This window comes from Ixodes scapularis, unplaced genomic scaffold, assembly GCF_016920785.2.
Source record: "Ixodes scapularis isolate PalLabHiFi unplaced genomic scaffold, ASM1692078v2 PGA_scaffold5__190_contigs__length_132052651, whole genome shotgun sequence".
Classification (NCBI taxonomy): Eukaryota; Metazoa; Arthropoda; class Arachnida; order Ixodida; family Ixodidae; genus Ixodes; species Ixodes scapularis.
This window is the reverse complement of record NW_024609880.1, coordinates 93478122-93493861: the sequence shown is the minus strand read 5'-3', so window position 1 is coordinate 93493861 and position 15740 is coordinate 93478122. Positions and strand designations below refer to the sequence as shown.

At 45.6% G+C, this 15740-nt stretch overlaps 1 protein-coding gene across 4 annotated transcripts in view; it reads right to left on the bottom strand.

Annotated features, from left to right (window-relative positions):
* Positions 1-15740, bottom strand: part of LOC8033610 (phosphatidylinositol 5-phosphate 4-kinase type-2 alpha) — an 80492-nt gene that overhangs the window by 2959 nt on the left and 61793 nt on the right. For 2 of the 4 annotated variants that reach the window (XM_029977564.4, XM_029977565.4), the window contains 5 exons: positions 14649-14795; positions 10826-10891; positions 9374-9412; positions 9157-9270; positions 876-1182 (listed from right to left, as the gene is read on the bottom strand). In XM_029977564.4, the coding sequence (XP_029833424.2) occupies positions 876-1182; positions 9157-9270; positions 9374-9412; positions 10826-10891; positions 14649-14795 (673 nt within the window). The remainder of the gene's footprint in view (positions 1-875; positions 1183-9156; positions 9271-9373; positions 9413-10825; positions 10892-14648; positions 14796-15740) is intronic. The other 2 variants (XM_029977567.4, XM_029977566.4) reach the window with 1 other exon arrangement.

Genomic DNA, 15740 nt, shown 5'->3' with positions numbered 1-15740 from the left:
CTGAAACAAGAAGACGAAGGTCCATGGACTTTGTCAGTCCATCCAGCCAACATTTCCCGGATAACAAGGCCAAGGTGTTGGATTTTCATTGTCACCTTCCGGAAGCCAGTGTGGGGAATAGACTGGACACCGCTACTGCATTGGCCTTCGGCTGCAAGTACCGTTAAATCGGAGAGGGAGGGTATTCCTCGCCGATTGAATGATGTCGCGGCACTCGTGTTCAATCTGCACCCCACACCGGTTTCCTGTTTGCCGACGTGTGAAAGCCAGCCCTTTGGCCTTGCTGTCTAGGAAGTGTTAATCTAGACCAGGGGTTCCAAAACTTTTTAGTCTCGAGAAATGCCCATTTGCCTTGGATAGCAGCTGAGGGACCCCTCCCAGTCTTGGCACTGCCCCATTAAAGGAGCAGTGCAAGGATTTTAACGTTGAAAGAATCTGCATCTTCTACTTTTTACATTGTTTATCTTGTCACAAAGGACAGAAAACACATCTAATTCCTTCAAAATGTTGCGATTCCGCTGCATAATCGCAAGGCGAAAATTAAAATATTTCCCGACTTGCAGCCACAAACGGCGGCCATGAGAACCAAATAGCGTGACGTCAATGGGGGGCATGCCAATGGGACAACGGAGGTTCTGTACTCCGTGATGCGGAGATACGGGCTCGGAAGGATTAGCAAACACTTGTCGCACGGCACGCCGTAACCTCGTAACTCAAAAATATCCAATCCCTCTTCAGAGAAAAAAAAAAGTTTAGAACAAAACTATTACTAGGTGAAAGACTTGAAGAAATTCGGGAGCCCAGGGAGCCCAGGAGGGTACTCTGGGGAACATTTGAAACCATTTAGGAAACCCCCGACCCCTCCATCCGCTCACCCTCGAGGCTGCTGATGGCGTAGATGTCCCTGGCCGGGTTGAACATGCCATTGGAGATCCGGCCCAGCTCATTGCGGCGTCCACCGGGCGAGTCCGGCGGCGTGGGCACGGCGTCCCCGAGGCCAGAGCCCGCTGAGTCCTCGTCCTCTTCCGACGGGGGCATGGCATCGCTGCCGCCTGTGCAGTTGTCGGCCTCCTCCATGAGCGCCTCCTGCCGCTCCCGCTCTATGGCCTCCTGCTCCGCCCGCTCCACGTCGTGGATGCCCAGGCACAGCGAGTAGTCCATCACATTCATCTGGGCCAGGAACTGGGCACCCACAGGCACGCTTAATGAATCTGCCTCAAACTGGGCCGATTCGGTACCACCCACCGTAAAATACAGAGAAAGCACCCACTTGAAAGTTGACATAACAAAAAATGGAGCAGTCGCAGCAAGGTCATTGGGCATGAGCGAAGTCTATGGGCATGCATCGTGGGATGCGTGAACGAAAGTGTTTGAAACAAAATAGACATCTGACCATTTTGTTCCATGGCTTTTGTTTTTTTCTTGCTCCAAAACACGTGAAAGCCCGTCTCCCAGTACAAGCTCTTGGCTTTCACGGTGCTACAACAAGTTTGTTATCGTAGATTTCTTTTTTTCCAGAGAGCACATGCAGTGGTTGTTGCATACTTTAAAAACCCCAAGTATAAAGCAGGTTGTTAACGCTGTGGCGTAGCTCTGTGGTAACGGCTCCGCCTGGCACGCAGCAGACCCAGGTTTTATTCCAGTGGGTGGCGGGCAATTTTTTTTAATTCTTATTTGCCAGCATTGACGACCTATCTTACACTACTCCAACTACGACGACAACAGACGTCATTTCCAGTGGTGGGAAGAACCCATAGCAGCTATCGCAGTAAAAGATGGGGATGGGCATTTATCTCATCCAACAGCAGACAAGAAAAAGTGACATATGATAGGGTAAGCCCTTGTTTGATAGAAAAAAAAAATTAAAGCCGTTTACAACTCCCTGTAACACAGAATTAGAGCGCAGCTCTTGAGGAGGAGGAGGGAAGGGCACTGGGGGGTGGGTCAAGTGACCTCGGGTGGCGGGGGGTCACGTGACCTTGGGGGGTCACGTGACAATGCTGATGACGTCATCAGTGACGTCACTGGTGACGTCATCAGCGATGATGACGATGACGATGCGGATGCCGGTGACGTCACTAATGACGTCATCAGTGATGATGACGATGACGATGTGGATGCCCGTGACGTCACTGATGACGTCATCAGTGGCGATGACGTCAACGGGGGTCACGTGACCTCGGGGGGGGGGGGGGGGGGGGGGGGGGGGGTCACGTGATTTGGGTAACCATCGTGACTCTCGTGAGGGTAACCCTAGTAACCCTCGCGAGGGTAACTCTCGTGACCCTCGTGAGGGTAACTCTCGTGACCCTCGTGAGGGTAACTCTCGTAACCCTCGTGAGGGTAACTCTCATAACCCTCGTGACCCTCGTGAGGGTAACCCTTTTGAGGGTAACTAACCCTCTTAACCCTCGTGAGGGTTACGAGGGTTACCCTCGTGAGAGTAACCCTTGTAACCCTCGTAACCCTTACGAGGGTTACGAGGGTAACTCGCAATTACGCCGACGGCGACGCCGCTCAAGCCGGGAACAAGCGCCTAAGAGCTGCGCTCTAAAAAAAAAGAATGGAATAAGAGCAGTATAAGGGTCCAACAGAAACCCTCACCTCTAAAGTAGCCGCACCAATCTTGTTAAGCCTGCTTTGCACTGGCGCTCTCTCATCAATCCTCATTGTTTCACACCAATGCACGCACACGAAACTTCACTGTTTCGCACTGGCACACGCACATAAAGCTTCCCTGTTTCGCAACAGCGCACACGCATGAAGCATCGTTGCCTTGCACCGGCTTTTGGGGGAGCCGCCGACGCTGAGGAACAGCTCGGTTAGCTCGGGTGGGCGCCTGATATGTTTAAAAATTAAGGGAGTAGATGCTTATTGTGAAACCAAAGCTGTGCTCGGCATCTTGTGGTAGAAGACCAGACCAGCACCTTTCCTCCTCCACAGCCATCGCCAGGGGATCCATATAGCATTGCTCGGCTAGTGCCCATGTTGGCCCATGCATGCCTTCCAGCGTCTCACGAGTATAGTCGCAGCGTACTATGCATTCTGCTGCATGTACTTGTGCCAAGCATGAGCGTGTTAATCACTTGCAGCGAATCGGGAATCCACTACGTAATCCGCAGGCCTCGACTTCTAGGTGGTACTGGCCGAGTCGCATCTTATTGGAGGTTTGCACGAAGGATTTCTAAAATGGTGACGCTGGAGCCAGTTAAAGAGACGACTGCAGCTTAAATTTCTCCACAGAAGTCACAAAATCCGAACGACGTTCATAAAAGGTTACTGCCAATTTTGGAACTAACCTATATAATGCGTTTTCCAGGAACAGATATTGAATGCTAGCCTTCTGCATGCAGAAGACGGGGCTTGAAGCTCAGCTAGCAGACTGATGAATGGCAATGAAGGAGCCAGCCCAACTAGCCTTTTAAAGAGCTTGCCAGGAGTTGGTTGCACCTTTACAGCATAGATAGGGTTGTTCGTTTTCAGGAAAAACCCGATTTTACCAGATTTTTACACCCCAAATATGTTTCAGGAGAATTGGGTTAAACCCGATTTCTCCCCGAATTCCAAAACCACATAACCAATCTATTTATTTTTACTCCGCACGGAGTTTGGGTTGCACACACGCTATCTACCCTACCTTGGGGCAACAGTGAGCTATAGTTCATTTTGCGAGCTGCGTGCAGCACTCTGGACGCTACCTAGCTCTATACCAACCGCCCAATGAGCACGCCTAACTCACCGTGACATTCTACAGAGGCCGACCGAAGAAAAGCGACAATAGGCGTTGGGGCCTCAGAGGAACATTTCCGTCCCCCCGTTGTGCAGTTAAAACCGCCTCGGCACGACACATAGCTTCAGCCCTGCTGCACGCAGCTTGTGAAATTCACTATCAATCCCCCTTCGACCGCTGTTAGGTGTCAAAGCCCAGCAGGGTCTCTTGGGTAGCATGGCCATCTCGCTGGCGGTCTACCCTTCTCACGAACAACGTCCGAGCCAGTCAGTCGCGTAAACAGATAGGGAAAACTTAACAGGTTTATTCCATATTGAAATATCTGATCGAAGAAGACCGTCCATCGAACGGTCTGGGTTCTTGTTGACATCTCAGGAGAGGAGGATTCCATGGGCGGTGCTTCCCTTGAAGCGACCGATGGCAATCGGAGCTGGAAAACCCTGATGACCCCCCATTACCAGCTTGAAACATACCCCCAATTTGAACGCGTTAGCATTAAAGAGCTCGTGATTCCCTCCAATAATAATTTAAAAAAACAAATGTTTTGCTGAGTACATTTGTAAATTCAACCCAAAAAAACCCGAATTTCGAAATGTTTCCACAAAAAAACCCAATTTCTTCCCGATTTTCAGCTTGAAAAATAGCTCCAGATTTTTACCCCCCGAATGTCAAAAAATATAAAACCCGAAAACGAACAACCCTATGTACAGACTACTTATAACTAGAGTTCCGCGTTTTCGGTTTCTATTATTTCAAAATTCGGCGTACTTTTTTCGGTGTTTATTTTAAAATTCAATTTTCGGTTTTTTTCGGTGTATATTTATGCCTAAAAAAGTTTATCGGCTTCTTTCGGTGAATTAAAATAAACACTAACGGACACCGGATCAGACGATCCTTGTAGCTTTGATATTTGTGATCACTCAAAGAATAACTGCACAGATACATTGATAAAGAAATTGACACTTTATTTGGCAAATGTTTGCAACTGTAAAAGAAACAACAAAAAAAGACGGAAGTACAAACAAGTCAGATATGAACCTTATGCCCCCAAAGCATGGAACTTTACCTTCTGTACATCGGGATTACGTGATCTTATTATAATACACACACATGTACTTTCCCAAAATTTCTTTGTTGATCCGCACTTTTTTTTTTTTTTTTTTTTTTTGTTAATATGACTCTCAGCTTCGAGAATGCCCTCTTAACGCTAATACTGGACACTGGCGGGCTGAGGAGATGAAGCGCTGCCTGAGCGAAAATCTGCCATTTAACCAGTTGTGACCGCCAAAAGAGACACGGTGCGTCGTTTTGAAGCACAACACAACATGCAGAGCTTGCGTCCAGTCTTCCTTACAACGAGTTTGAAAACTGGCTCGTACACGGGGAAGTCATGGGGCATTTCAGACTTTAAGTTCAGATCGATGATGCGCACATTAAACCATAACGTCATGATGGCATCCGTGTATCCCATACATTCAGACAGGTTTCGGTCGGCACTCTCGTTCCACTTTTTCGCCACGACGCTGCGGTACGACTGGAAGGTCAAAGTGACCTTTTCCGGTTAAAGGGAAGATGGGGCACTTCTAAATTCGAGAAAAAACGCTTGAATTGCGTTCATTTGACCTTCAGAATAACAGATATCACAATTATATCTCAATGGGACGCACCGGAGAGCCATATGAGCAATTTGAAAATAGGGCTGAAGCCCCGCCTCCCTAGCCTTGGCAAGCCAAAAGATCCGTCGATGACGTCACGGACACCGACGGTCTTTCGCGTTTTTCTCGCGTTTAACAATACTTGCCCGCCAAATGGTTTTGGTATTCGGGTGCAAGAGGTAAAAATACACTAGAATTCACTTCTAACTCATTTTTTTCAAGAAGCTCCGTAGCTTCCCTTTAAAGGGATACTGAACCAAAATTTCGACCTCACTAAACAGGGCCGGGCGGATAGGCGGGAAGCTGCAAAACCAAAAAATATCACTCATACGGCGATATCTCTAACGGATCGCCGTATTTTTCGGAAAAGAAGTGCGCGATTGAACCCGGCCGACGAGGCCGACGAGACAAGGCACGTCACGATTCCCATTCTCTCTCCTCCTCGCTACGTCCCTTCAAGTATGTGAACCGAAGCGAGGAGGAGAGAAGCGAGGCCGCTTCTTCTCATTCTCAAATTCTCCCGGAGGGCAGTGATGTCAAAGAACTCGCTTGATCGCGCCCTTTTTCAAAAGTACGGCCATCCGTTTGAGATATCGATGTACGAGTGGTGTTTTGGAGTTCGTAGCGTCCCGTTCAACAGTTCTGCAGCCTTACTTTGCGAAATCCATATTTCGGTTCAGTATCCCTTTACATCTGAATTTTAGAAAATGAATTCGACGTACTTTTATCGGTTTTTATTGATTTAAGTCGAGAATGGCGAACCTACAAACTGACCTTTTTCGGTTAAAACCGAATTTCTGAAAATGGATTCGGCGTACTTTTATCGGTTTTTATCGGTTTAAACCGAAAACTCCGAACCCTACTTATAACGTAACCACTTATAGTGCATGACCGGATATAGAGACTTTTTCAACCACCGGTCCGCCTCCCATACAACTCCATGTAATTACATACCGCTTAAAATGCAGGCGCACGAAGGGAAATACCGGTTATAGTGCGGTTTCTGGAACAGCCCGCCGACCGACCGGTGCAACAAGCACGCCTTCCCTGTGCGACACCGGATAACCGTGCAAGCGGCACTAGCAGGGGCAAGGATGGCAAGGACGTTGCACGGAAGAAGCGAGGAGAAGCAAAGAGAGAGGCGAGAAACGAATGACAACAAATTGAGTTACAACGCAGCGAGGTAGCGAGGTGCGACACACGCAAGGGCCTCCTCAACTCCGAAAGCCCTAAAAAGCCACCAGCCCTTTCGATTTCGTCCCCTCGCTCAAGTGACGCAAAACCAACCTCCTTTCTTACACCGCGTGCAAAACAAAGGCTGGATAGCTGGATAGTTTCTTATTTCGCTTCTTGCAGCTTGCTAGCTTGCTCCACGTCTGTATGAACCGCACGTGGACCACGTGAACCATATCGTGCGGAAATCGACCGTCCATCCCGATCTGTCCCTGTCTCCCAAGCCCAAGATGGACAAGAAACGACAAGCCCTGTCTCTCGAAACTAAACAAAGCATCGTCAAAGATGTCGAAAAAGGCATGAAAAAAGCTTCCGTAGCGGCCAAGTACAATGTCGATGACAGAACGGTTTCTATTGTCTGGAAGAACCGGGAGCAGGTACGGAAGCAGCTACAGCAAGATTCTGCGTCGCTCTCAAGAAACAGGATTTGTACGTCAAAGTATAAAGACATTGACGAAGCCTTGTTTAGGTGGTTTCGCAAAGAACAAGCCAAGAACGTCTCAGTGAGTGGCCCAATGCTGAAAGCGAAGGCTAGGTCCTTTGGACATTTGCTCGAACAAAAAGGCTCCAACCTCCTGAAAGGATGGATCGAGCAGTTTAAAAGACTGCCACGGGATTAGGCAAAGTTATCTCGGGAAAAAGTGGGGAAGTCGACGACGCCAGCACCCAGACGTGGTTTCACATTCCTTTCGAGATTATACTTTCTGCATATATGGACAAAAACATCTATAATGCCGATGAAGCTGGTCTGTGCTACAACATGCTTCCCGACCGTACTCTGGCGATGAGAAGTGAACCCTGTTCCGGCCGTAAAGTCTCAAAGGAATGTGTCACGGTTTTGTTTTGTGAAAGCATGGACAGCTCCGACAAACGGCGCTTGTTTATCATCGGGAAATCAAAACGACCCCGTTGCTTCAAGAAGCGAGAATGTCTGCCTGAGGTGCACACAGCAAATGGAAAGGCCTGGATGACCCAATAGTTTTTTGATAGTTGGCTGAAAAGTTTCGATGAGGCCATGGTCGCACAAAAACGGTGCGTCGTTCTTATCCTGGACAACTGCAGCACTCACAGTGTGCAGCCGCAATTAAGCGCAGTCAGTTTGAAGCTCCTGCTGGCAAACACCACTGCTAAAAGTCAGCCTCTCAATCAGAGCGTCATCGCAACAGCCAACGCGCTCTACAAGATGCGCACGTGCGAGATATGTCTTGAAATTGCAACGAGAGGAACCCATCAGGGTGGACTTGAGGGGCGCACCATTGACATGATCACTGCGCCGTGGTGGCAAGTAAAAGCGACAACCATCAAGAAGTGTTTTTGCATTGCAGGGTTTGTGCATAATGCAGCGAATTCTGAGGACGACGATCGGTGCAGTGATGCGATTGACAAGGCGATCGGTACGGACGACGTGTGGAAAACCACTGCAAACGACACATTTCAAAAATACGATGTAGAAGAGGATGACTGTTATCCGTGAGGAAGCAACCACCGATGAAGCTATTGTTGCAGCCGTGCAAGGTTTTGGGGTGAGTCCACCTGGATATGAGTCGGACGATGACGAAGAGAGCACGCTGGAAGTTTCAAGTAAAGATGCACTAAAATTCTTACAGAAACTGAAAGTTCACTGTGAGCAGAACTCCTTCAGTGATGAGGTGTTTAAATGCCTTAGCGTTATCAAAGGCCAAGTCATCCGCAACGCTGTTAAAAGGCAAGTCCCAGGCAAAAATCACTAATTTCTTTCAAAATGCTTGACATGCTTGAGAGAAAAATGGACTAGTCTAGTGAAATAAAAGCTTTCCTGAGACTGAGCCTACTTTTACATTGAATATAAAATAAATCGTTTCACAAAGGTAAGTTGTCTCATGGCCCGTATTGTGACCTGAAAAATTGGTGTTTTGGTTATAGCGTGGTACCGCTAGTGTGAATTTTTGCGACTCCTGTGACATACGTTATGCGAGTCTACACTATCGCCATTTTCTTATAAAAGTACCCAAGGCTGCAGCGTACAAACTCTAAGCAGTCCTCATGCTAACTGAAAGCAAGGTGTAGCTGATTAGGATTTCCTTCGTTCAAAACACCGACTCGGCCTTATCCACTTGAAATGAAAGTGCACTGCTTCCCATGTTCCTACACCTGTATTAACTTCAAGTTAAAATCTTGGGCCACGAAAGTCCAGGCCAGCAAGATACTTTGCTACTTCTCAATAAACTACCCTCCGTTACGGGCAGTATAAGATTCATGGAACAATGCATAGTGCTACAGGGTGAGTAGGGCACTATATGATGTTCACTCCCCCTCGTCTCCTTTTCTATGGTAGTTGGTCTGTAAACCACCGGACTCTGTTGAGTCTCCCCACAAGTTGAATTTGAGCTTGTTATGAATTATCTTGTCGCTTGAATTTTTCTGTAAAATGTGCTTCCTTCCTCAATCACAAATTCTGCTGAAGAAGATTTTGGATGCCAGCCCCCTCCTTTGGGATTAACTCGCGTGGGAAGCTGAATGCTTTAGGCGTATACGAGCTGAAATGCCAACGTTGCTTACATTTACATCGGCAGTGAGCATTTCCAGGAACCGCTCCTTGGCATCGGTCCCGACGTGCACTTTAGTTCCGTCCTTGACAAGGTCATTGTCTTTCAACGTGGGGATGTTCTTTTCCTGTAGGGGCCAAGAGATGAGAAATATAGCCACGTGTCACTAGAGGGCGAAAGATCAGCCTCGCTTTCAAGCACGCCGTTTCAGAAGTCGAAGCTGTTCTCACCCGTTCTTTCTCGCTGGCTTCCCTGTCGACCGTAGATCCCTGAAAAGTGATGGTTACGGAAAAGTGGTCAGCAAATGCCTCGATGTGCGGAGGGTTTGTTAGAACTCGGCGGTCTTGCAACATATGAGAATGCATGAGAGGTATTAGTCGAAATCATTGTGTAGTATATTACCCATCACATCTGCCAGATAAATAGTACAAAATCGCCACATGCTGCCTAACAAATGGATTTCCCACCCCATAAATTTATATGGTTCGACCGAAAGAAGGAGAAAATGATTGATATGTAGAGCTTTGCTTGAAATCTACGCCATGGTAAATACTAAAGCTTTTGTATGAATCGGCTTCCGCAGGTTTTTTTGCCACATCCCAGACACTTGAGTGGTTTGGATTTGGCTTTACCATCTGAGACTGCCAAAGTCAAGACAGTTCCTAGGTAGTCCCCCTTACAGTCCCATTAAGTTAGAAATGAAAAATTAGTGCACACACATACTAGTCTTCTTAGTCTGTGGGAAACCACAAACACACAATTGACACACACACTAACCGTGCAAACAAAAAAAAAAGACTAAAATTAGTTGATTGCCATATGTGATGTGTTGCCTCAAAGCATTTCAACACGAAACTTCGAGAGTTTATTGGCAACAAGATAGAACTATAGGCAGCGCATCGGCCAGCTCGGCCGAGATTCCAGCTCAATAGGGGCTTCAATGATTAAACATGATCCTCAGTTGGACGCTGATGCAGCGTTCGGCTATGTCAGCCGAGGGCTGCATTATAAATACAAACAAATAAATATTGTCATTGTTTTTCATATTGGTTTAGTTCTCAACCTGCCTGCTAGGGGCAGGACAAGTGAATTTCCTCCCAAATACACCATGCACCAGCAAAGAGCTCGCAACTAATTCAGAAATTGTAAAGATTGTTAAAGGCGTTGCCTGTTGCAAATATATCGAGCTATGCGTGCTCTGGGCCGAAATGAGAATGTGGCAGCTCAAGATATGAGGCTGGGTCCCAACATGTCGGCTCAATGGGACGAGTCGCCGACGGGTCACGCCAATGTCGAGTTCTTTGCCACTCCAAAAACGTTTAATAAAAGCAACATCAGGAGGCATGGCTTGAAACTTTACCAACTCATTAAAGCGTCATCTGAAAGGGTGTAGATCATACCCTCGACTACACCTCCAAACCAGCTGCTTATCGCTAGATTTTCCATTCCATTCATTGTACCCAGCTAAATAAATGAGCTTTCAGATAACTTGAATAAAATATTTGTAGAGGCTAAGCAGAAAACAGGGATTTTCAAGGTGTACGCTCCTCGTCCTTGTTCGACATTGCTAGATATGCCCTCTACTCACACGTGCATGTTTAATAGTCAAACAGTACCCATGCAAAATGCAGACGCAGTGACTGTTAGAGAAGAAGACCTTGCTTTATTTTAAACACCCTTACCTGGATTAAAAATCCGGAAGAGGATCCCTGCTTTAATACTGAACGAGGCTTAGTGCTCTTGTATCCCTTCACATTGAAAGTGCACGTTTGTCAAGACCCTGCCATGGATTGATTACAAACTCCAAACAATTTACGTTAATCAGTAAAGAAAGAACTATAAGAATGTTCTGCATAATGACCATCACAAACTCTATCACATCTACTGTGCAATGCCCAGAAATTCCAATTTCTTTGCAAGTACTTAGCATATAATGTCATCATGAAAAAAAGAAACCTCAGCTATCTTATGCATAGTGCATTGTAGAGTATAACCTCGTTACAACAGATCCTGTTACAATAGACATTTGGTTACAACATACCAATTTGTGAAGTTTGGCTGGTCTTTCTGCTATGCCACTGAGCAAACTTCGCTTCTTAAAGATTCTGTTATACATTTGAATAAAATGGACTGTAGTAGAATACCGCGCATCTGCCCATTCCACATTAAGCGCCCACTCCCAAATTGTAAGATCTGAGAAAATATGCACAGTACATTGATATGTAAAATTGATGACCGGACAAGCACCCATCCCCCATTTTTTCGCGATTATCTCTAAATTTTGAGAGGGTGCCTGCCCGGTATTTTATGGTACATTAGAAGGTTTGTAATTCACCATTTCATTAGGGAGGACTCTTCCACAGCAGTCATAGTTTGGGACATTATGCAACTTTAATTCGGTAGTGGCGGCATCATTTTACAAACTGCTGTCATTGCATTCATAGCTTTGCAAGCCCGTATGATGCAAAGTGCACAGTGATGATGATTATCAGTACAGCTCAATAAAAAATCAGTACCTTTCAACGTTTAAAAAATTTAAATAAAGCATTTTTTTTTTTAAATTTTGCCAGTGTCACAGATTAGAACAGACTCCAGTCATAATCCACCTCAGAGTATCTAGCAAGAGTATCTGCACTCTGCATACTCCTTTTACAACAGACTAAAATCTTCATCACTATAACAGTCTGTTATGACAAGCTTATACTGTACTGTGGTAAGAACTTGAGAAATCGTGAAAAACTCCCTTGTTCTGATGGCCCAGGAATACGTAACAAGTCTTTGCAAGTCGCGGAAAATAAAAGAGTAAACTCAATATCGGTATGCAATTGTGAAAATACAGTAAAACCTCACTACATTGACCCCCATTAATTCAGAAATTTTACTACCTGGAACTTCCACCATGGCCTCGGCACACATGCCTGTGGTGCCAAACATTCGTTCCTTAGAAAAGAAGTTTAGCGCACCCTGGTTAAAGGGACACTGACACCCCCCAAAAAATTTTGTTTTATTTTTTGCCAGGGAATTTATTATGGTGTCAAAAAACTACCCTATCATTATTTTGCTACAGCGTATGTATATTTTTAATAAAATCGAAAAACGCAGCTGCTCCAAACCGAAACCGGAGTGGGCAGGAAAATGAAATATGGAGTAGGAGAGAGTTGGCGGAAGTCGCGTGGCTGTGAACTTTTTTTCCTTTAATCAACGTACTCGTGGCTTTTTAGAACCCACAAAAAAATGGGTATAATATTCCTTTCCTATTTTTAATACTGAATCTGTGCCTTCAATGATCAACGACTGATTATCTTTGGTGGCAGTGTCTAAACCATAGAAAACGGCACGTGACCACGGAGAAGAGAGTGAGCGAGACTCAAACCAGCCAGTTCTCGATCGGCGGTTTTCGGGCGGAAAGAAAACGAATTTCGAGCCGCCAATTCGGTTCTGGGTAGTTGGGCTGTCATGTGTCATGTACAAATAAAAACGAAAGCCGTTTACAATTCCCTGTAACGCCGGTTAGAGCGCAGCTCTTGAGGAGGAAGATGGAAGCGTACTAAGGGATAGGTGACTCCTTGAGGTCACGTGACCTCAGGGGGTTACATGACCTCGGGGGGTCACGTGACCTCGCGGTTACGCCAACGGCGATGCCGCTCAAGCCGGAAATGGGCCCCTAAGAGCTGTGCTCTAAAAACCTTAGCGAGCATAAATACACTGTCAGTGTCCCCTTAATTCCATGTAAAAGTCCTGAAGGCATCACATGATTTGGCAGAGCGAAAATGACCTGAAACGCACCTGAAGAGCCAGTGCAACGCTGCAAGCAGACATTGGCTACGCTTCACCACAGCAAACGCTCCGGCACAAAGCGGAAATATAGAGTTACAAAACCTTACGAAGCGCAGCGAGCGCTGTGCTTCATACTGACGATAGCAATGGTGTATTCGCACGACGGAGTTTCTCAGGAGAGTATTAAACGTCGTCGAGTTTTGAGGTCACGTGCTACACATCACGAATGTTTCCTAATCCTCCAAGCTCGAGGGGTGTCGAGGAGAATCTGTCACCAGCCTACAGAATATCCGCCGCTCCGTCAGAGCAACCCGGACCGTTCCTCTGTCCCCCTGTTTTTGAGGCAGCATAATGATGAACAACTTTTAAGTAGGGGGCGACTTTCCCTTATTATTTTTTCCCTGCCTTCTGTACGATGAGGTCCCGAAAGTCGCCAGCAGGTTTGCGAAAAGGAAGACTCGGGTGACAACTATATGTGACCCTGTCATGTGAATGCTTGCTTGGATTTTCTGCACTGCCTCCTCCTTCTCGTGTTGTTTCCTTCTCACAGCTCTATGAAGTACTCAGTTTCCTCCAAAGATAAAGCTCTTGTGCGAATACACCATAAATGAACAAGCTAAAGGCAACCCTAAAAAATGCCGGAGTGTACATCGGTACGGTCATCAACTGCCAAGTGGTTCTTCTGTTCGTTCCTTTCACCTGCATTTTGCTCTTTGTGTGGTACACTTCATCAACAAGCAATTGATATGGTGCTGCTGTTGCCAGTCAGCTGATTAATGATAAGACCATCAGAAATGTTCTGCGAGGAGCCGTTGCCATTATACTTTAAGAGCAGTCGCAAAGGCTCTTGCCATGTTAGAGTAATTTTGCTACGACAGCTTCGGCAGTGTGCGAGCATCCGAATACTTCAGTGGGCTTAGAAACCTTGTCCTCATAGCAGAAATATTATCTAAGAAGCATGCAACCAGTTCCTCATGAAATCAACACAGATAACAGATGGAATACTTTCACATTGTTTTCTTCGTCCACTTGTTATTTTGGCTTTCGCGTGCGATTCTGACATTTTTGTCAGACCTGTGAGATTTGAATCAATGCGGTGAAAATTTGCGGTCATCTTATTTCACGGCATATGTGGTCCATCACAGCATTCTTCGTAACACTGTAATTGTGCATTGAATATGCTTGTGCTACACTGCATAATTTGTTTCATGTACAAATGCTGCTTCAGTATATAAGGCTTCTTATGTAGAGCCATATAAATAGCACAATGAAGCTTCAAAGAAAACCTGGAGCGAATAAATGCAGACCAACCTCTGAATACTAAATGCTATAAGATTTAAAAAAAAAGCATATTTTGTTATATTGCTAGAAATTTCTATGATTCCCACATTCTGAGCTACAAGTTTCCAGAAACTTGAATTTATATTATCACTGAACAGAAATTGTACCAATACCATATGTGCCAATAAACTCATAAATGTTCATATAGGAGACACATACTAGTATTATGCAGCTTTACATTGGGTGAATAGTGCATCAATTGAGAGAGATTGAACATGCCCCCCTAATATTGTCTCTAACTACCCCATTACCAAACACAAAATTAAAATCAAAATATAAAAAAAAGTGAGCAACACACTCACAAGTTTTAATTGCACAACCCACTAATCAAAACTACAAAAGGCACAAAGGAAAAAGTTTCACGCTTTTCCAGTGGGAGAGCCTTACCTTGAGGTCATACTTGACATGGACGTTCAAGTAGCTACTGAAGATGTTTCGAATCACAACGAGGTATGTCTCCGCACCTTCCACGGTGAGCCGGTACATGGCCAGGTATTGGGGCAGCAGCGTCTTGCCGTGACGCTCAACAACATACTAGGGGGGAAAAAAATAAAAAATCTTCATGCTCGGGGTATTTATTACCAAAATATCCCATCGGATAACTCTTCCCCGACACATAATCCACCCCTAGAAATCATGTGACCTGGGTTTGGACAACTCGAACGATGAGTTGGGAAACTTGAGCTTGGAGAACTGTAGCGATTTCTCCCTCAAAACTTTTATAAGATGAGCAAATAAACCAAGTCCTTTCCTTTGACTCTGTTGACTCACTCCATGATGTCGACCACATCGCTGACCGACTGTGACTGACCTGGTCTACAACAGCTGACACCAACAGCCGATATGGATGAAGGTTTAAGAATGAGAGTTTTAGCCAGGCAAGCAATTCTTTCAAATTTCTTACCTTGGTGGAGGATTGGCTCTCTTTTCTGAGATTACAACTGTGGGGCTTCTTAACCACAGAACAATTTATTTCAAGATAAGTCATCCCAGCAAACAGCGAGCAACACAGCAACTGATAGTACAGTCAAACCCGTTTATAATGAACAGCAGGAAACGCTACGATTAGTTTGATATGGCAAGTAGTTTGATATAGCAAAAGCCATTTACAACAAACTTCCACGATGAGTTTGTTGTAAGGCGTGAGCCCCTTCTCTTTCTTTCTCCTCTCTTCACTTCCGTGTTGTGACAACGCGCTATATAAAAATGACTTTTTTCATGCGTGCGGAAACTTTGTTTTTGTCCGCTTATTTTTTTGTTTTTCAGTCGCTGGTCTTCGTGAACAAACGTTTTGGGATGAGAAGTTTTTTCTGTGCGTGCTTGCAGAGTATTTTTTAGCTTTCTCCCTTTTCTAAATCGCTTCTCTGCGCTCAATTTTGTTCGCAATTTAAGCTTTTGGAATTTTCTTTCTTTCCTACTTTTTTGGGGGAAGGGACAGGCTAGAAGACGATTGTTTGCACATTTTCGGAAGCCTTCCTG